Consider the following 22430-nt stretch of genomic DNA (forward strand, 5'->3'; position numbering starts at 1 on the left):
CTTATCCACCATCGCTACATTCGAAAGCTCTAAAGGCGGCGTGAAGTCATGCAGCTGTTTTACATTTTCTCTGTCACTTCGGTGTTTTATACGCTTTCCACTCAAGGTAGAGATTTAAATAGGTTAAAAAGCCTCGTACTTAACGAAATAGACGAGACAGTTGTGACTTCGAAGTTTAAGAATTATGTTCGAAAAGTCAACAAGGCTTACGTGAATAATCCAGAGGAATACATCTGGCGTCTGTCTGTACGCAAGGTTAGCCTTACTATTACATTTACTTTGATGGATCCAAAAGTAATTATACCAATCTTTCGTGGGGTATAGTTTATATTCATCGGAACGTGTATTACTCTACGAGTGAATGATCACACATGAATAATTATTACATCAAATTGGGTACTTGGAATTCGCATCTTTCGCAATAATGCGCAAAGAGGTAGCCAATCATATTTTCATAGTAGTAGAATTATATGTAATGATATGAAGTGATATGACTTACGAGTTGGAGAATATCTTAAGGCGTTATTTCTTTAAAATTTTTAGTTTAACATCCCTCAATCATTACTCCCATGCCCAGCATGAGGTGAATGCTCACCATCGAAAAAAATGCTTGTTCATTAAATTGATTTCCGACATACTGAAAATAGCGTGATGACATCTGATGTTTGAATCTAAAATTCAATTTCTCCTTAAAGAGAAATTGCAATAATGCACATTTACTCTGGAAGCACCATTTTTTATTATTTTCCTTTTCAATTATCCAAAAGTCATAGGAAAGATGGCAACATTGTCACTTTAGAGTATCTGCAGTGTAGCTCATCAAGCTGCTGATAATTGGTATATATGAAAGGATTTGGAATAATTACTTCATTTGAATATGATTTGCATGTTCAGTGGAGCGCGTGGTAAAGAATTAGAATTAATTATCGTAATTGCGAATTCGCCTCGACTGCACGCGGCGGGAAAAATAGGTCATGTGACTTATCATTTAAAAGGAACAATTTATGCTGTAACGACATTTCGAAGCTGGTCATCAACGGTCGTAGACGTAAGCATCAAGATAAAGCATTGAGAGCGAGTCAAGGGATCCAACTACTCAGAAACACAAATTGTAAGTTACGAAACCTTTTGTCGCTTCGACTAAGAATATTGTAAATAATAAGTTATCTCGAAATTATTTAATTCTCAGTTGACTACGCGTACGACGTAACCACGAATGTAACGAGCCGTGTTCACTCTAGTACAAATAAAACCTGACAACGTTGATCCCTGGTGGGCTAATCTTCAAAATAAGTAGCACCTTCAAGCATAGAAGCGAATCAGAATCATTTAATAATATTATTTCCTTTAAGCTCAATGCCTATTCGGTACACACGTATTTTAATGGCTCAGAATTTAAAGTGCACCTATCCCCAAAACTTTTTTTTCGCTTAACGAAATAAGCTTATTTTTTGGAGTATTTCTGTGCAAAAATTTTTAATTTGCTCAAATCTTTAATTTTCTGTGCTCAGTCAAAATACGGAAAATCGGCCGCCATCTTGCCCCACGACCAAGTTTAAAGAGAATTGGCTCTAGCGGGTAATGTGACGTCAAATGGAGAACACGAAAGTCTGCATTTCACACATTTTCACTTGTTTGGGAAGGTTGTCGTTGATATTGTCCGAAATATGCCGATTAGGTGTGTTGTATGAGGAATGTATGGAGCGCGATACCCTCTTGCAAATTTCGCACATTGCTACATCCTTCTACAACACACTTAGTCGGCATACTTTCGGACAATATCGGCTACAACCTTCCCAAAAAATTGAAAATGTGTGAAATGCAGACTTTCGTGTTCTCCATTTGACTTCACATTACCCGCTAGAGCCATTCCTCTTTAAACTCGGTGGTGGGGCAAGATGGCGGCCTATTTTCTGTATTTTGACCGGGCACAGAAAGTGGAAGATTTGAGCAAATAAAAAAATTTTTGCACAGAAATACTCCAAAAGATACGTTTATTTCGTTAAGCGAAAAAAAATTTTTGGGTTTAGGTGCACTTTAAATGTTTCATCCTGCTTTTTTTCTTTCAGCTTCATTGGCACGATGGGTATTGAATTAGCCACACCTGGCTCATTAGATAGATGGTCTTCCATAACTTTCGAGAGTACGGCAGGGGGAGGGGGAAGAGGTTTACTAGATAGTGTACCGCACAGACGCCGTTCACGGCAACTAGAAAAACAGTTTGAATTTTCGGGGTGACAATTCTCCCAGTCAGGTCTTGTTTGTGTAATACTTGGATATTGGCTCAGTTTATTTAGTAATAATTTAAGGGTTAGGAGTGCCTTTAAATAACTTTTCGTTCTTTTTGTAGCTATTTTATTTTCACAGCCTAACTCTTATCAAACTCATCCAGTTTTTCCTATGTGTCTGTTTCTCCGGGGAGGAACCGCGAATTAACCAACCGTTTCAATTTCTTCAACTACTGATTAACATCGACTCAAATTTAATCAACCGGCGATGTAAGTCTAGTTCGCAATCATTTAGTATGGTTGGCAGCAATTTTTGCACAGCTGGTTGCGGAATATTACTTGAATTTCTCAATGGGGTCATGATGGAATCGCTTTTTGAATCTTAAAATTGACCCATCCCGAATATTAATGACATTGACATTAATGTCATTCAGAGAAATTCGTCACAGTCGCAAACTTCTCAAGAATTACCTTTTTCATTCAATTAGTTACCACCATTTTTCAGTCAACTGGGCCTCCCAGTATTTCGAGCTGTTGTTCGTTTCCCTGGTCACATTCAGATAAAGACCGGCATTCAACTGTGTGCATGCTTAGCAGAACTATTTCTTTTTGCTTCACAGACAATCATTTGATGATGGTTCAGCGCATGATTGGCAGTAAAATGGGCACTGGCGGGACGTCTGGGTACCAGTACCTTCGGTCCACGGTCAGGTTGGTTTACACAGACGACGATTTCAGTATTTAGAGCGCAATTTTTCTCAATTATTTCTCAATGGTTTCTCCAATAATCAAGTTTTACTTTGAAACTTATTATTTTTCTTTTCCAGTGATCGTTACAAGGTTTTCGTTGACTTGTGTAACTTGTCCAACTTCCTGATACCACGCGATCAAATTCCGCCACTCAGCTCCTCAATGAAGGCGCGCCTGCGCACTGCGCTGGTTGGAGGTCGGCTGTACGACAGTGACAGTGCTCACTTTAGCGACAGCAGTGAAGATGATAAGGTGTCAGCGCTTTCCTCCCTTCTCAAGAACACGGGCATTACAGGTGCAGCAACTGTCGACACCGACGGTGACAAAGTTGCTGGCAATAATTAGTCAGAATTTTCAAGTTACATTTTTAAAATGATGTGGGATTCTCCCCCCTGAAAACTTTTTTCACATGGTAGTTATTTCGAAAAAACGTATTTTGGGGATGTAATTTTGTACAACTTCTTCGCTCACTTTCAATAACACTTTTGCTTTTTCCTTCCCGGAAACACGGCTTCATTGAAAGAATAGGTATAAATATTTATATTATTCGTACAATTTATTTAGGACAAAAATTTGACACGGCTCATGAAGAGCTGCACAAGAATAGTGTCGTCGTATGAAATTGGAAACTTATTATTTCTATATTTTCGTAAATACAAACAGTATACAGTTTGTGAGATTTGAAATTGTAGTCACGGGATTCTAGTAGTGGTTGTATTCAATTGGACAGAAACATTTTTCTGAAATAGCTTTTCATATTCAAAGCTTCCCATAATCAAAGCTTAAAGTTTTATGGCTAAGACAGGCACGAAATTTTTCCTCTCCATTTTTCAAGTGCTTTTTTGATATTGGCAACGGAAACGATAAAGCAAAGATACCATTTGTAACTCGTTTTACTATCCAATGACAATGCATCTATCATGGAAAAATGTTCTTTAGAAGGCATGGTTTGTTGTAATATTTCAGGTATGTTTAGTTGATATTTGATAAAATACGGTTTAATAAAGATGCTGTTTTGGGGCCAAATTGTTAACTTTATCGTTGATGTCGTAAATTTGACATGTTGGTGTTATTTTCTTTTTAATGGATCTCCAGGGGGAAGGGTTGGGGGAAAGTTTACTTGCGTTTGACACGCACTGGACCTAACCCAGTGGATAAAACTCTATCCATTGTACGTTCTGTTGACACTGAACCCTTAAATAGCGTTATCCGGCATTGCAAAACTGGGTCCAGGCTCTCTGGCCTCGGTCAGTTAACATTGCGACCTAGCGCAGGTCCTGAGGCCCGGTCAAACTTACGACTTTCTACATCCCACGAAAAACCCCTCGTGTCCTCCACAGGCTTCTTCTCGAGCTTTCCCAAATGTTACACGGTCCGCAATACAAGGTACCTTGCTGGGATAGATTCTGGTATAGTCAGTTGTGGCTGATCATCTCATGATCAGACCAACAAGCATTTTTTCTGTAGTCTCCCTACTTCACCCTATCTAGACACTGCAGTGAAGGTCGTCACAACAGTCTGTCTTTCACTCTCAGATTTATTTACGTCTTTTTGACTTAAGTGTATAGTGTTGCACCCCGCGTAGACCACACAAGAGAGAAAGTAAAAAAGGAATTGACATATTCTACCTGTAACACTCCCCAGAAACACTCACACAGGCAGTTCTTACTCTTAAAGTTCCAGGATCTGATTGTGAATTCTCCCCTCTAGTTGCTACACGAGAATTTTGTGTTAGACTAAGATAATTACTGCTTGATTCCTGGACAATTAACAATTATTCCACGAGTGCGCGTTGGATATGAGATGATGGATAGCCAACGAGGCGTTTATTTTGTAAGAAGAAACCGGATATTACAATGTACAGATATTAGATTATGGTATATTGGCTCATATACCATAATGGCTAAGCCAATAAAAAGTCTTGAATTGCATTATCCAATGATCAAGTTTTTAATGATGTGTGGATATTAAAGGGAGAAGTTACATGTTAATCACTTCTGGGAGTTCAAGTGTTCAAGGTTCAAAAACAGCTACGTGCAATATTACAAAAGGACTATTTTATGCAAAAATGGTTGAATATAAAAATCGTAATATAAAATTGTTTTCTTAACATTTTGTACACGGTCTTTAAAACTGAAAAGCCTTCACAGAAGATCTTCCATTTCTAGTCAGGTTAAGTAAAGATTCAAAAACATCTACGCAAAATGGAATAAAAAGAGTATTAGGAAAATGCTTCAATATAAAAATGATTTTTCTTTTTTACTTTGTAGAGGCTATGGAAACTTTGAGAGCTTTCTTCTACGACAAGAGCTTTTCATTATTTACAATTTACAAATGATTTATTGGGGCAGTGGGGCGTGGTCGTTTTTGGTCCAAACAAATCCCTTGATTCTGGACATTCGAAAAAGCCGCGTCGAAGTCAAGGATTGTGGTCGTTGCTACTGTCCGTTTTGGAACTAGATTACTACAAAGGACGGCGAGTCAGCTACACCTGAGATATAAAAGGACGAGAAATGAACGAGGAAGTAACACGAGTAATTTTTGTACTGCATTATTCATTCACTTTGATTTTTTTTTTATTTTCTTAAAATCACGCATTTATTATTTTTTTATTACGGTTTTGTTCGCTGCAGTCAATGTGGTACCCGAAAAAAAAAGTCAACTCAAAAGTTGCGGAGCGATGACAAGATTTTTTTAAACATAGGTAGGGGGGGGGGAGGGGAGGTGTGTGTGCAGAGGGGCCACACCAGAGTCTGACTGAATTTAGGAGGAGGAGGAATTTAGGAGGCTGTTCTATTCTGTGATATATCAATTGCAAACGGAAAGGAGGGGGAGGCCCATGCATGTTTTGACCTCCCCTTTGGATATAACGTTTCTTAGTATGACTGCCTTTGTGAGAATTTGCAATGAGAAAAAAAAGTGTTCAATGTCCTGTGTTCTTAACGACTTTAATGAACAGGAATACATCGAACAGTTTGTGGGGTTGTTGCAACAGCACTCGGTTAAGGTTACCGTACACCTTCAGGGTTGTCTCGCGTGTAAGCGATATAGCGCGTCCGGTTTAAACTGTAGACATCTAAACCCTCATATCAAATTAAAGCTTATAGGACTGGCTATCAGACTATACCGAAAAAAAAAAATTAATTGTCGAGTTTTTCACGACTTCTAAATGCGAGCGCCCGAATCACCTTTTAAGAGCTACAAGTCAAAGGGAATTTGTTCGATTGCTCTCAAATTTTGACAGTAGCTAGTTTTACATATAAACAACAAAAAAACGTATCTCCGAATTTTTTATTTCTAAATACTTTTTTTTCAACCGCGATTTTTGTACGATCACTCCACATTTTTTTTTAATCCTATTTCAACTTTTCACTGAAATTGAATATGGCAAATCGCGCACACGTTTTTTTTAGCGCTTTGGCCCCGGAAACGGAGGAACATATGAAGGTGGCTCGTACCAGTTTTGATCTTTTTGATGGTTTGTAACTTTGAAAGAATACTACAGAAAGATTGACCAAGGCAAGTTGAACACTTTTATGGGGTTGAATTACATAATCATTGGTTATCCAAAAATAAGTGTCATTTCGTTACTAGCAGTTTCCATGGCAACGCTTTCATAGGCTTATTCAGACGCATTTTTTAGCTTGTGGCTTAAATAATTCGAAAACTAACCCGGTGACCCCCTAATATTTTTCAGTGATTGCTTTTGGCATTTGAAAAGGAAAATGCACAAAGATTTTTAAAAAATTCTACGGTGTGGAACTTCAGAAAATCTACAAAAAGGGAAATTTTCACACATTGCAAATTTCCTTCCGTAGAATTTTCTAGTTGTTTTTCTGATGATTCCTTTCGACATTATTATCATATTGGAACAATAAAAAGAAGGGGTCACCGGACTTGTTTTCATGCAATAGCTTTCGTGAGTTTAGCAATTTCCACGCGCGTTCTCGCGCATTTAAAAATCTGGATTCTATAAGATCGGCATTTGCTCATGATCTGTTTTAGCTACCGCTGACAATTGCGTGTGTTCGCGCGAGCACCTACGATCTGATGTTTACAGACGTTTACTGCTAAGAAAATCATTAAACAGCCGTCAAAGACAGCCTCCTGAGCTCATCTTAAAAATCCTACACATGAATTCTGGCTATATCATATTATTTTCCTTGAAGTTTCAAAGTCTTCTTCCACTTCAGGTAGATTATCCTTCACTTGAGTTCTATTTTCGCCGTCGCAAGATTTCATATCGGTTGAATATTTCTTTTAAATCTGAAGTGAAGCAACTTTTACTTTTCCGAAAATCGTCTTCGTTATCTTAGTTTCTATCTCCTGCATTCACAGTGGCCGCTCAACACATCAAATACAAGCTCTTAGGTAAACTTCTCCCAAAAGTAGAAAAAATTCCACGCGCGGCCATCTTTGTTTTGAATTTTCATCTTTAAATCTCGCGCTTCTTTCGCACGTTTCTCTCGCGCGCGTCACGCAAGAGTGACATGTTCCCCGCGCGAGGAAACTGGTACGAGCCACCTTAAATAAGCGAAAAACAAAATTCGCTTTAACATGTAACGTTCAAAAGGTGATTCGGGCGCTCGCATTTAGAAGTCGTGAAAAATTCAACAATTCATTTTTGTTTTCAAAATTTTTGGTATAGTCTGATAGCCAGTCCTATAAGCTTTAATTTGATATGGGGTTTAGATATCTACAGTTTAAACCGGACGCGCTACATCGCTTGCACGCGGGACAACCCTGAAGGTGCACGGTAACCTCAAGAGGGCATAGCTTCACAATACTCACCACACAGGTTATCGCCCATTTTGATGTACAAATATCCTTTGTCGCCGTAGCCTTCTCCCCAGGAATTTCTGACGATCTAGTACCAAATATGGCCTGAAATTGGGAAGGAAAATAGTAATCAGTGTTGAGTAGAGGAAAAGTTCCAACTCAACCCGCATCTGAATATGAAAGCTTTGAGAAATACTCCTAGTCGCTTCGTGCTACGGAAAGCGGAGCTAAGCGCCGGCCCGATGAGCCATATGGTGCCTGAGTAGGTTTTACCTTTTTTACCTCTATCAGCATGCCATTTCTCTCAAGAGATCTCGGTTGGATCCCAACTTTATTGTTGTGTTTCAGTGGACCATAAAGTCTAACTGATTTAGTTTTAGTACTTTTCTTTTTTTTTCAAATATCACCAACTCTACAAGCTATGTATTGAAAACGGAAAGCGCACCGTTAAAATCATATCCTATGATTTGCACCGCATGATTGATGTCTGTGTCGGTGCAGTGATGCTGTATAATCCCACCTACGAAACAAACAAAAACAACAACGAGAAAAGGTCAAGCGAGCGGAGGAGAGACTGACTCCATTTTTAGTCTCTTGCCTAATGATGGTCTATGGGACCAGTGGCGGATCCAGGGGGAGGGTCCAGGGGGTCTGGACCCCCCCTAACAGACCTGACGCTTACAACTTTGAAATTGAAATTTTTACATCGACAGGATCTACATCACTTTTTAACTGGCCGATCTTTTAAATGAGTCCAAGTTTAAGCGGCCATGAAATTATAACGTGCAACCGCGACTGGTGGGAAGGGGTGTGGGGGGTGTGGGGGAGAAGTAATTTGCCTCAAAAGACTCCAACAGTCCTTTCTGAACCAAATTTTGGACCCCCCCCCCAATCAAAAATTACTGGATCCGCCCCTGGGGACAGATTTTAGGCCGGATACAAATGGTCTTTCTCGCATAGGGCAACTGAGAATTGAATTCCTTGAGAATCTTCAACAAACTTTCATGTCGTAAGATTCCATTACTGCTTTTGTACAGGAAACATTGTTTAGAATTTAAAAGAACACTGGAAATGAACGTTTGTACGTTTTTAGAAAATGTGCGAAAACGCACATTTTCTAAACAAGAGGAATTTTAACAAGATTACTCACAACAGTTGGACAATTGCTGACCGACAGTCGGCCGACTGTTGACTAAACGTCTCCGAAATTTGGTCGAAGGTTGGCCGATACGTAAAGGCCAACTGCCGGCCGATGTGGCGGTTTGATCAGACTTATTACTGTAACTTACAGTAGCCTTTCCCTAACTCTTTTTACTCAACTGTTTATGACAACAGATTAAGAAATCATCGTTTTAGAGGCCACACCGAAGTACAACACAAAGTAAGACAATTCTCATCCTATTCAAACCTTTCTTAACTCCACGACACTTGAACTTTTTATACAGAGCACTCACCGAGATAATCGTGCCACATGGTCGCATCCACATTCACACCAAGCGGACCATGTTGACCTACAAGATCCTTCATTCTGATGTTCTCTTTTCTTCTGGAAACAGAGGAGAAATTAATGTGAACAGGTAGACTATACAACTCGAGGGAATTAAGCCACAAAATTTTGAGAAGTTTTGGCACGACAGGAAAATTTGTCTTCAACGTTAAGAAAACCACATAATGTGAGGGAAGTGAGGCAGAATGTATAAAACTGGAATAAAACAGAACATAGATGTTTAAAAATGTAGAAGATTCATCACGAGCCACAGGTAAACGGAAGTTCAAATATTCGAAAAGGCTGGTTGCTACGGAGTGACGTCATAAACCGGATAAGTTTCCATCATCGCCTTGACAGCCTTTTCGATAATGGCTAAACTTCAGAATACCCGGCCACTCATTTACATGTCATTGAATAAGAATAGCATCTATTGTGTTATGCCTCATTCTTCAAAGCCTCCCGACACATGTAAATGATGTGGACGGGTATTACGTTTATATTTTTATTAAGATTGGAAAAAGTGAGTTTGCTGTCTTATGTTTTGTTGTGAATGCTGGTTTCACGGTGTATCATTACTCATCTCTGCTTGGCAGGAAAATCACATAATTGGCTGAGTTTGATTTTACGCTGAGCCTCTAAGTCTTCTAGCTATGATCACTTTTTATGGCTACTTTAGGAGAAATTTCGGGTCTGTTTCCTTGATAGGGTCTTGACAGTATTATAATTTATTTCATTTCTATTTTTCTACGATAAAAGATTTAAATCGCCAGAGGGGTGCCATTGAGAAAACTGGAATAGTAGTTAATGGAAGATGCCTTAAAGTTAAATTTCCAGGTTATTTGTGTGTGCCAATCTTGACTCTTTATATTTTTATCTTATTATTTTTTATTTTTGCAATGTTGTTATGTTACATGTCTAGCTACGTGATAGTAATAATTGAATCCATTTTATGCTTGGCAGTGTTAGAAAATATCTGGGAAAGTATAACATTTGAGATCTTTGGTGTAGCTATTTTAACTTCAACTTCTTGTTATCTTCTTGTCTTTTTTCATGACAGTTACTCTTGATTACAAAACACTGATAATGCTGCTCAAGCAAAGAGCTGGTGATGCCAAAAAATATATCAATTGACTTTGCAAGCAAGGATTGGACACAGAATGCTGTGTATTCTGCAAAGTTATTAAGGTAGGTTATACCTGCAATGCTAAATGACATGCATCATAGTGGAATTATACAATAACACAAAACATATTCAGCCTACTGGTATTTGTTATGCAATTTATTTATAATCAATTAGTGAGAGCTTTCTTGGCTTTCTTGACTTTACAGAAAGGCAGATGAAAGGTGTCCATAAAAGTGAACATATTTTATCTGTGGTGAACAGTGATTATATATCTACCATTAGTAGTGAACATTATATGACTTCAGCTCAGTTAATTCATTATTGAGTGATACATGCAATTTATTTGTAGGAATGTGCCTCTGCTGATGTTCCTTTTGGGGAAGCCTTTGCTGAGTGTTTCCTAAAGAGCAAAGCAAATATTGGGGGGTAGGTACAACTCTGCATTTCTGCATTGACAAGCATAAAAAGTTCCAGCTTGCAGTATGGTATTTCACTTTCTATTGGAACACATGTCTTAAAATCTCACTTGGGATACTTAGTTTGATGGACAGTTGGCATACTGCTGGCCGACAGTTGGCCGACAGTTGGCCGACAGACTTTTAGGGGAGCTGTTCTTCACTTTTACCCAGTTACCAGCAAAAATGTGGTAAGCTTGGATTATAAAGGTGGAAAATTTATTCACTGTTTCTTTTTCTGTCTGTTTCAGATGGAAGGGGTTAAGAGATGACTTGCTCTTTCTCCTTGAAGAGGAGCCATGTGATGTTAATTTATGTGCTCTGCCTGCAGTGTATGACATTTTAATTTTTAAATTCTGTGCACCCATTGAAGTAAGGCATAGTCAACATTGTATCATTTAAAAAAATCTATGTTCTTGAAGTCTTATCCTGCAACAATATTATTTTGTTTAGTGTTGCCTGGTCACTTCTGAGATATATATTTATTTGTCATATTTCTAAGATTTATATGGCATTCGGCGTAATGCCTGAGAGCTTCTGGGATATAACAAACTTAGTTTTTCATTCACTGTTAATAGAGGGAAATTATGTCTTTCCTTTCTGGTTCACCTAGGCTGAAGTCCTTCATTCAGAGTAATGCCTGAGCAATTCTGGGATATATAACATACCTAGCTTTTCATTCATGGTCAATATAGGGAAGTGTTGTCTATCCTTTCTGGTTCACACAGGCTGAAGTCCAGGCATTCAGAGTAATACCAGAGCACTTCTGGGATTTATAACATACTTAGCTTTTCATTCATGGTCAATATTGGGAAGTGTTGCCTATCCTTTCTGGTTCACCCAGGCTGAAGTCCTCGCATTCAGTGTAATGCCTGAGCGCTTCTGGGATATATAACATACATATGTAAGACGGCCAAAACGGTCGACGTAAGAACAAAAGATCCGAGGGAAGATTTACAAGTTTAATACACAGCAAATAAATGCAACTGTACAATAAAAAAAAACGGGAACGAGTGACACTAAACAATAAATAAGAAAACAAAGTTCCAATGAGCCAAATGATGTAGCAAGATTAAAATGACTTAGGAAAAAGTACTTAACAGTAAAAGATAACCTACAGACAGAAATAATTCAGTAAAGAAAGGAAACAAACAAAGTACTTGAAAACAGGAAATTGTGTGACAGAAACTATCAAAAATAGTGATTGCTACACCAGGCATGAATTCAACAAAGATTACAAGCAAAGCTTAATATTACAACTTGAGCTAATACAGTATAAAACAGTGAAAGGAGAAAATGAAATTACTAGTGTAATGAAAACACAGGAATCATAGCAACAATGAATTGGAAGCAGGTAAGCAAAATATTACAGCTGCTAAAACGAAAACAATTGTAGTTCATATAGCAGAGAAATTACATGCTGTGCGACAAAGGTCAGAGTAAATAAATAAGATACAGTAGTAAGATAAAAAGAGTATGTGGCTAAACTAAGCAAATTCTAACCCGAAAATCACTACAAAAATACAAATGGAAACAACTACATGCTAAGCTTAGGGCTCAAACAAACATAAACAAACATAAAATACTGAAACATACCAAAAGCTAGTATAGCTTAGAATCCGCTTTAAGGCACTCTCTGGAAGGCAACAAATCAACTGAACTCACCGAGCAAACGGTTGTAACTTATAGTAAAATACAGGAAAAGGTAAAAATAACTTTAAACCAAATTTGGGCCAGGAGCGATTAATTAAACAGGAATTACATAAGGGAAATCGGCAATTAAACAGGAATTACATAAGGGAAATCGGCAGTTAAAGGAATAATACAATTAACACATTACTAACAGAATTAACACATTACTAACATTACTGACAAATCGCTAAAATTCCATAAAATAAAATAAACAGAACAAGCATGTTTTAAGTAGGAAATAGGCCTAAGTGACTCTGTCACACATAGCTTTTCATTCATGGTCAATATAGGGAAGTGTTGTCTATCCTTTCTGGTTCACCCAGGCTGAAGTCCTGGCATTCAGTGTAATGCCTGAGCGCTTCTGGGATATACAACATACTTAGCTTTTCATTCATTATCAATATAGGGAAGTGTTGTCTATCCTTTCTGGTTCCCCCAGGCTGAAGTCCTGGCATTCAGAGTAATGCCTGAGCACTTCTGGGATATATAACATACTGAACTTTTTATTCATGATCAATATAGGGAAGTGTTGTCTACCCTTTCTGGTTTACCCTGGCTGAAGTCCTGGCATTCAGAAAAATGCCTGAGTGCTTCTGGGATATATAACATACTTAGCTTTTCATTCAAGGTCAATATAGGGAAGTGTTGTGTATCCTTTCTGGTCCACCCAGGCTGAAGTCCTGGCATTCAGTGTAATGCCTGAGCGCTTCTGGGATATATAACTTACCTAGCTTTTCATTCATGGTCAATATAGGGAAGTGTTGTGTATCCTTTCTGGTCCACCCAGGCTGAAGTCCTGGCATTCAGTGTAATGCCTGAGCGCTTCTGGGATATATAACTTACATAGCTTTTCATTCATGGTCAATATAGGGAAGTGTTGTGTATCCTTTCTGGTCCACCCAGGCTGAGGTCCTGGCATTCAGTGTAATGCCTGAGCGCTTCTGGGATATATAACTTACATAGCTTTTCATTCATGGTCAATATAGGGAAGTGTTGTCTATCCTTTCTGGTTCACCCAGGCTGGAGTCCTGGCATTGACTGTAATGCCTGAGCACTTCTGGGATATACAACATACATAGCTTTTCATTCATGGTCAATATAGGGAAGTGTTGTCTATCCTTTCTGGTTCACCCAGGCTGAAGTCCTGGCATTCAGTGTAATGCCTGAGCACTTCTGGGATATACAACATACTGAGCTTTTTATTCATGGTCAATATAGGGAAGTGTTGTCTATCCTTTCTGGTTCACCCAGGCTGAAGTCCTGGCATTCAGAGTAATGCCTGAGCGCTTCTGGGATATATAACATACTTAGCTTTTCATTCATTGTCAATATAGGGAAGTGTTGTCTATCCTTTCTGGTCCACCCAGGCTGAAGTCCTGGCATTCAGTGTAATGCCTGAGTGCTTCTGGGATATACAACATACATAGCTTTTCATTCATGGTCAATATAGGGAAGTGTTGTGTATCCTTTCTGGTCCACCCAGGCTGAAGTCCTGGCATTCAGTGTAATGCCTGAGCGCTTCTGGGATATATAACTTACATAGCTTTTCATTCATGGTCAATATAGGGAAGTGTTGTCTATCCTTTCTGGTTCACCCAGGCTGAAGTCCTGGCATTGACTGTAATGCCTGAGCACTTCTGGGATATATAACAAAGTTTCACATAGCTTTTCATTCATGGTCAATATAGGGAAGTGTTGTCTATCCTTTCTGGTTCACCCAGGCTGAAGTCCTGGCATTCAGCGTAATGCCTGAGCACTTCTGGGATATACAACAAACTGAGCTTTTTATTCATGGTCAATATAGGGAAGTGTTGTCTATCCTTTCTGGTTCACCCAGGCTGAAGTCCTGGCATTCAGAGTAATGCCTGAGCGCTTCTGGGATATATAACATACTTAGCTTTTCATTCATTGTCAATATAGGGAAGTGTTGTCTATCCTTTCTGGTCCACCCATATTGAAGTCCTGGCATTCAGTGTAATGCCTGAGCGCCTCTGGGATATACAACATACTTAGCTTTTCATTCATGGTCAATATGGGGAAGTGTTGTGTATCCTTTCTGGTTCACCCAGGCTGAAGTCCTGGCATTCAGTGTAATGCCTGAGCGCTTCTGGGATATACAACATACTTTAAGTTTTTTCATTCATGGTCAATACGGGGAAGTGTTGTTTATCTTTTCTGGTTCACCCAGGCTGAATGGAAGTTCTGCTATTCACAGTAATCACTTAGTGCTTCTGGGATACCTAACATTCTTATTTTCTTTGACATTCACAGGTTAATCAAGGGAAGTGTTGTCTATCGGCCTTACTGGTTCACCCAGGCTGAAGTCCTGGCATTCAGTTTAATGCCTGAGCGCCTCTGAGATATTTGACTTACTTAGCTTTTCATTGATGGTTAATATAGGGAAGTATTGTCTATCCTTTCTGGTTCACCCAGGCTGAAGTCCTGGCATTCAGTGTAATGCCTGAGCGCTTCTGGGATATACAACATACTTTAAGTTTTTTATTCATGGTCAATACGGGGAAGTGTTGTTTATCTTTTCTGGTTCACCCAGGCTGAACGGAAGTTCTGCTATTCACAGTAATCCCTTAGTGCTTCTGGGATACCTAACATTCTTATTTTCTTTGACATTCACAGGTTAATCTAGGGATGTGTTGTCTATCGGCCTTACTGGTTCACCCAGGCTGAAGTCCTGGCATTCAGTTTAATGTCTGAGCGCCTCTGAGATATTTGACTCACTTAGCTTTTCATTGATGGTTAATATAGGGAAGTATTGTCTATCCTTTCTGGTTCACCCAGGCTGAAGTTCTGGCATTCAGAGTAATGCCTGAGGTTTTCTGGCATATATAATGTGAAGAAATTCTTGTGACGCAAACTTTTCTGTTATTTGAGCTCTTCACCTATATCTACAGCAGAGCGACAGGAATAAATAGTCGTTTGAGACAAAAATTTGAAAAACAGCTTCATTTACTGTTAAAAGTCGCCCTGCAAACCGCGACGGGAAGAGAACATCAAAACAAAAAATGCTGCCAAAAAAACTCAATAAATAACACAAGGCAAAACACTGCTGGTACATTTCTTTGCGAAGCTAGATCGTGAAATCTCTGATGCGACGTTTTTGTAGGGCGTAAACACACGACGACGATTGATTTCCTGACAAACTGGGTAATATGAGATAATATAAAGTATGAAACAACACAAAGTAACGCGCACAGCCTCAAGTGATCGATATACCGTATTTCCTTGAATAAGTGCCCACCCCTTGGCCATTCAAACTTGTAACTCTGAATAAGCGCGACACCGGAACCCTTTCTTTTTCAGCTTTCATAACATTTTAAACTTTTACTACCTTAGATGAATATGTTGGGAGAGATTCTTGCTTTAAGAGTTATATTACGCCGATGTATTATCTTTCCTTTTTATATGGCTGGTTCCGCAAGCGGTGCAAGATGCAGCAAATTCTGTGAGCTGATTGGCTATTAACCCTTGCTTATTTTTCGTTTTCTGCGGTGGCCAGCGTTGCAGCCATTTTGTCTTTGTGTAACCTGCAGGCAAGCTCTCGCTTGGCTCTTATCGCTTGGCTCAGGTTTGAGTTTTCCTGCTTGGTCAATAACGCATTACTGGATCTACCGCGCTCTATGTTAATTTCCAAACCACTCTAGCGCACAGCGCTTGACTCAGTATTTAAAGTTGGTTTTTCGGAAAAAGTCAACGTCCCACCCCTCTCAAGAAGCTTTTAGAGTATAAAAATTCAAGGACTTTCTAAGGATTGGTTAAATTCATTGGGGGACTTGCCCTGAAATTAACAGACTTGCAAGACAGTACGAACCCTGTTAAAGTTCAAGGGAGTTTAAACTTGTTCGTAACGTGTCATTAAACGAAAGTTGGTCTTTGTCTGTTTAAAAGCTTTGTCAGCTTGTTCAACATCTATCTTGATTTGAAAACAATTATTGTTACCCCCGGTCTCTGTTTATTCACGATTTTAATCATCGTTGCGGAGGAGGTAGCGCAAAGAGATTTTCAACACCAGTGCGTTAATCACATCGTACCTATAATGTCTGTAATCTCTCGCAACTATCTAGAGGATTCCGGCACCAATAGAGGTCATATGAAGGCCAGTGACAAAGAATCTTATGTGTACTGCATGAATATCGTTTAAAAAAACTGGAACAGTGTGTAAAGTATAAATGCGACATAAAATATCAGTGAGAAAAAGCCGCCATGTATTGTGGACTCTGCGTTAAACAGCAAAAGAAATTATAGGTTGTAATACGCCGAGTTTATTCCCAATAACTGGTAACCGGATGCTCAAAAATTACAGCACCAAGCGTCAGCTGTCAAAGATTCCGAACACAGCGGAAAAAAAGTCGTCGGTTCTGGACGGCCGGTTCCGGTCGTCGGTTTTGATTCCGATCCGAAAACAAAAATCTGGTAAAAATTGATTAGAAAACAAAACACTCAGGCCGCCAGTTAAATGTCGTAGTAAATAAGCGTCGCAGCCTATGTCAGTATTAATGAAGTTAACTAAATCCGCAAGCATTGACTAAGAAATGTTTCTTCGACGTGACTGTAACTGCCGCAACACACTCCGGGCGAGCGCTTTGTCTTGTCACTATTTTTAAGCGCCGGCCATGTACACTTTTTTCGGATACGGCATCTTTAATTACCTTTTCACGCCATAGGATGATGACATGATTGTGTAAAAGTTGACGCCTCTATCAGATTAGGAGCGAAATACGATCAAAATTTTACCCAAGCAAGCCACTGGTATCCAGCAGAGAATGCGGACTAAAAGTACGGACTCTCTGCTGGATACCTAGACTTTTTTTGGTTGCTAACGGCGTGAGGCTCGTCATGCTACGGATTGTTGATGGCAAAATTGAAGAATGTAGGCTTTTAAGCTCTGAAAGGTGCACAGATGGCAACAGCTATTCCGAGCCTCTGAGCCTGCGAGCCATTCCTAAGTTTTAGTGCTGCGGTTTGAGCTTTTCTTTAAGTCTAAATTCTTGAGCAATATGAGTCAGCGAGAGGTCTGCAATTGGGGTCAACTGCTACTGCTACTGCTGCTGCTGCTGCTGCTGCTACTGCTACTGCTACTGCTACTGCTACTACTACTACTACTACAATTACTACTAGTTACTACTACTGCCACTGCTACTGCTACTGCTACTGCTACTGCTACTGCTACTGCTACTACTACTACTACTACTAGTTACTACTGACAACAGGGTTCTTGCGCTTTTTCAGGAACCCAATTCAAGGACTTTCTAGGTCATTGTCAAGGACCTTGGCTCTCAAATTCAAGCGTGACTTCAAGCATGCACATCAGAGTGATCAAGTACTAGGTAACCAAGGTTATTTTCAATGCACCAATCAGGTACAAAATATACAAAATCACGTGTCAAACATCATAATCGGACGCGGGATTTGAAAGGAAAACTCGTTTTTGCGATTTGTGCTGGAAACTTGCACTTTCAACAATGAAAACAAACGAAAACTTCGACTTTGATTCATCTGCACTTATTTTCAAGGAGTTTTCAGAAATTTTCAAGCAGCTGAGACTAAATTCAAGGGTTTTCAAGTCCTTGAAAACAAAAAATTACATTCAAGGACTTTCAAGGACTTTCATGGAGCGCTGGAACCCTGTAAAAATAATAATAATAATAATAATAATAATAATAATAATAATAAGCGCGCAAGATTGTTGTCGAGAGTGGGGGTAGACACCAATGTAGTTCTAATGCATTGTTGTATATGCCAAGAAGTAGAGGAGGGCGGGGATTGCGCTCTGTTGAAATGGAGTACAAAGCCACAAAAATCAAGGGTGCAGTCAGACTCAATGGTAATGAAGATCGTACACTGGGAATGGTACGGGAGTTTGAAGAGCAAGCGGCGAGGATGGGGCGTAGGTCAATTTTTAAAGAAGCGGCTAAGTGCGCGGAGGAGTTGGGGCTGGACTTGGATTTGGAACACGCGCAAGGGATCAAGAAAGAGGTGCGGAGGTGCCAAATTGAGAAGTTAGAGGATGAGATCAGAAACCAACGATGGCAAGGGCGTCTAGTGACTACTAGGCTGGAGGATGAGAGTTTGAGTGCCGATGGGTGTTTCTGGTGGCTCACAGAGTGGAAGAACTGCCCATCACACACAATTGCTGGACTCGTCGAGCTATACGAGCAGCTACTGCCAACGCGAGTATACACGAGTCAGATGACCCACACAAGCGGAGAAGGCGAGGTGAGGTGCAGATTATGCGGCAAGGCTCCAGAGAGTGTGGCACATATCTTGTCAGGATGCAGTGCGCTGGCCTAGAGCAAGTATCTCTCTAGACACGACGCAGCCCTGAAGGTACTGTTTTACGAACTGTTGTATGATGAGGGGATTTATAGACGAGATACCACCCTGGTACTCACCCGACAAGCCGAAGCCCGTGTATGAGTCAGAGAAGTTAAAGCTTATTGGGATGTCCCTATATATGCTGATCAACAAGAGGTCAGATGCAATAGATGGATGCACGCATTGTAAATCATATGTGCAAGAGAGTTGTGACGCTGGAAGTGAGCTGCCCGTGGGTTAACAATCGGACAAGAAAGGATGAAGAGAAGACACTGAAGTACGGACCCCTTCGCTGGAAACTAAGGCAGCAGTTCCCAGGCTACGAGGTGAAGCAATATAACATCATTATGGATGCCCTCGGAGGTTGGTCACGGGAGCTGGATGTCATGATGCGCGAGCTGGTGGGAGGCAGAAGCACAGACGTACTGCGAAGGATGCAGAGGGCAGTGCTCTCGGGCACGCTGAATATTGCCCGGACTTTCAAGGTGCAAGTTTGAATCCCTGTTAGAAGAAGGAACGTAGACACAACGGAAAAGCTTTTTAGGATTAGTTAATGTACATTTATTTTTTACTCCATGGCTCACAGGTTACGGATCTCGCCCTGTGCTGCCTGATTAGAATGTAGCATTCAGTTGATTTCTCTGCGACATAATAATAGTAATAGTGATAGTAATAATTACTAACAGGACGACTGGGAGCAGGTCATCAAATTAGTCCGAGATAAACCCGTAAGATGATAAATCAAACAAAACGAACTGAATATATGAAGTGCGGTTATAGAAACGTATTTGTGCACGATCCACGCAGTAAAGAGCACTATTTAAGCAATAGTGAAATCAGACCTGAAAAAATTCAGGCCTGTACGGCATTCGAACCACTGACCTCTGCGATACTAATGCAGCGCTCTACCAATTGATGACCTGTTCCCAGTTGGCTTGTTAGCTCAATTGGTAGAGCGCTGCACTAGTATCGCAGAGGTCAGTGGTTCGAATCCCGTACAGGCTTGAATATTTCAGGTCTGATTTTCACTATTGCTTAAATAGTGCTCTTTAGTGCGAGGATCGTGCACAAATACGTTTCTATAACCGCAGTTCAGATATATGAATTTCATATATTCGTTGTGTTTAATAATAATAATAATAATAATAATAATAATGATAATAATAAATAATAACATACTGAGAAGCTCGGGTTCTACTTTAGATCCAAAATATTGGATCTGATTTTCAAAGTGAAAGATATTTGTCGAAAAAAAAAAATTAAGGTTGTACATAATATACACCAGTATACTTACATCTGCACCTCACACCCGCATCTTATCCTCACTCCCTTTTCAGTCCTACATAAAATGAGCATCAACAGATACTAATTACAAATTGAGTTTTGATGTCTGAACATCTTGATGCTTGACGCATTATCTAGGACGAAATACTATGCCGGAGACCATTTTCTTGACAAAATTTCCCTTCATTTCATGATTTTACCACTTGAAAAACTTCTCCTTGATCAATCAAGAATAGCCAAGCAACCAAGATATATCAATCAAGCTTAATTTTTGGATGATTGTTTCTTGAATATGCGCGGCTGACTAACGTATTTAACGCCTGAGAGATAAATCATGAGTTGGAAAATTTTGTTACCAGCTGACTCTGACAGGACCTGATGGACAATTGGACACAAGCCTAGTGAGACTCGATTTTCTCCCTCGCTCATGATTGGAGACTTAAGCCCATGTGCATTTAAAAAGAGTTTTCTGCAACAACAGTACTCACAAAAGATTGCGTTTACAAGTTGTTTCTTTATCCACATAAGGGAATTCTTTGGCTGGAACAAGTGTGTAATTCTGAAAGGAAAGATATAGTTAAATGGCATAAAACATGTAGGTAACAGTATATAGCTTTCAGATCTTAAATCAGACTAACCCTGGGTTATCAAAGTCAAAGTCAAAGCCAAATTCGAAGTCTTTAAGCACTCTAAACAACAGACTTATCTGGTTACAATGATAAGGTTGAGATCGGACGTCAGCATCATCTGGCGCCTCTGGCAGCCGCTTCAGTCCATGTAACGATCTCACCTTCTAGCTTATCCCACCCCAGGGTATGACATCCACAACACAGTAATCTCGTGCGTGCGAAATTGATGTCTCCTATCCCTTACCCTGCAGGAGACAGGGCCTACGGTTTATTTGTCCTTATCTGAGAGGACTAGAATATCTATCCATTTCTTGATATTATAGAAAGGTAGTAAATTCTTCTCAGTTAATTTAAGGCCACGAGTACTGGTCCTGCCGGGGCTCGAACCCTCAACGTCCCGCAAAGCACAATCTGGCGCTCTAACCAATTGAGCTAACCGGGAGGCAGGTTATCTAATAACCCAGCTTTGGACAATGCAGCCCACGGTGCTAACCAAATAGTCAGCTTACTGCATTTTCCAGATTAGGGTTTACTTTTACCCTTGAGAGTGATTGGCATCTTACGTCTCCTTACTGTATTACAGTGACTGTTGAATCAAGCATTATGGTCGTGAGACTTATATAGCAAATGATCACTAACTAAATTGTCAAACAAATTCACCTTGTAAATATCATAGCAAATGTATAGAGATTGGTAGGGAGAATATGCAAATTACTCATGTTAGGGTTAAAGTCCTAATTGTTATCATTTACCTCTGTTGTAACCAATTAAGGGCTAGAAAGGTACTACCACCTGAACATCCTTTTGACCGAGAACATGAAATCAGTTCCTGGACACTAAGGTCTGTTGTACTCTGGTGATTATAATGAATGGCCCACTGGCTTTCTACACATTCAGTTGCAGTGAAGGCCCTAAATAAACAAGCTGAAAGACACCTTAAATTTGAAACACTCACAAATTTAAGACTCATTCAGAGTGAAAAATATTTGTTTCATTCATTTTCTCCTTAGCTCAGTCACACATTAAAAAAAAACAAAGTGTAAGACTCACTAACGGCTTCCACACTGTTCCCATTCCGCAGGGCATAAAAAAGAGACAGCTGTCATTAGTAAAAAGTATTTAGTTGGCAGCAGGAGTGAAGTAATTTTTCATCTCCTGATTTTACTTTAATAGTCAGGTGGCAGATAGCAAAAAAGTGATTTTCGCTAAACATTTTGAGTAGAAGCAGGAAACATAGCTTAAAATCTTTTTCTTGTCACCCTGATTAAGAATATTGCTGTTTCCAGCTTTAAAGGGGGTGTTTCTTTCGGGCTCTTCACGCCTACAACATGGAAACGAGGCTGAACTGGTTAAGGTAATAAGAGCAAGACAAACAGTACCACATTGATGAAAATTAGTCATATGATTCAATGAAAAGCTTAACAATTAGTAGTTGACATCAAAACCAAGGCGCTAGAATGGTCACTTAACCACGTTTTCTCCTGGAGTATGAAAGCGAAGCTGGGGAAAAAGTTCATATCAAAGAGTGGAATACGTTTAAAACTTTGCAAGATTCAACGCTTCAAAGCAGGAGGGCTAGTTGAAATAACACGGACAGACTCTGCAAGGGATTGTTGGTGCCTAACCTATAATGAGCGTGCCAAGCTTTCTGAGGACACAAAAAAGATGTTT

The 22430-nt window shown here is 39.7% G+C and overlaps 1 protein-coding gene and 1 pseudogene across 2 annotated transcripts; one reads left to right on the forward strand and one right to left on the reverse strand.

The window, feature by feature from the left end:
• The first annotated feature begins 48 nt into the window (after nucleotides 1–48).
• LOC148724086 (tryptophan 2,3-dioxygenase A-like) lies at nucleotides 49–3357 on the forward strand. The gene is made up of 4 exons (XM_088734533.1): nucleotides 49–255; nucleotides 2351–2498; nucleotides 2849–2939; nucleotides 3056–3357. The coding sequence occupies exons 1-4, from the start codon at nucleotides 49–51 to the stop codon at nucleotides 3321–3323; spliced, it is 714 nt and encodes a 237-aa protein (XP_088590659.1). The 3' UTR covers nucleotides 3324–3357.
• A 1135-nt stretch (nucleotides 3358–4492) lies between these two features.
• Nucleotides 4493–21833, reverse strand: LOC148724087 (cathepsin O-like; annotated as a pseudogene). Its single transcript, XR_015992080.1, has 7 exons — nucleotides 21810–21833; nucleotides 20619–20689; nucleotides 20141–20185; nucleotides 9212–9303; nucleotides 8203–8277; nucleotides 7770–7862; nucleotides 4493–5469 (listed from the first exon to the last, which is right to left on the reverse strand). The product of XR_015992080.1 is annotated as a cathepsin O-like (transcript).
• Nucleotides 21834–22430: the final 597 nt, after the last annotated feature.

Source organism: Stylophora pistillata, chromosome 9 (assembly GCF_964205215.1).
Source record: "Stylophora pistillata chromosome 9, jaStyPist1.2, whole genome shotgun sequence".
In the NCBI taxonomy this organism is placed as follows: Eukaryota; Metazoa; Cnidaria; class Anthozoa; order Scleractinia; family Pocilloporidae; genus Stylophora; species Stylophora pistillata.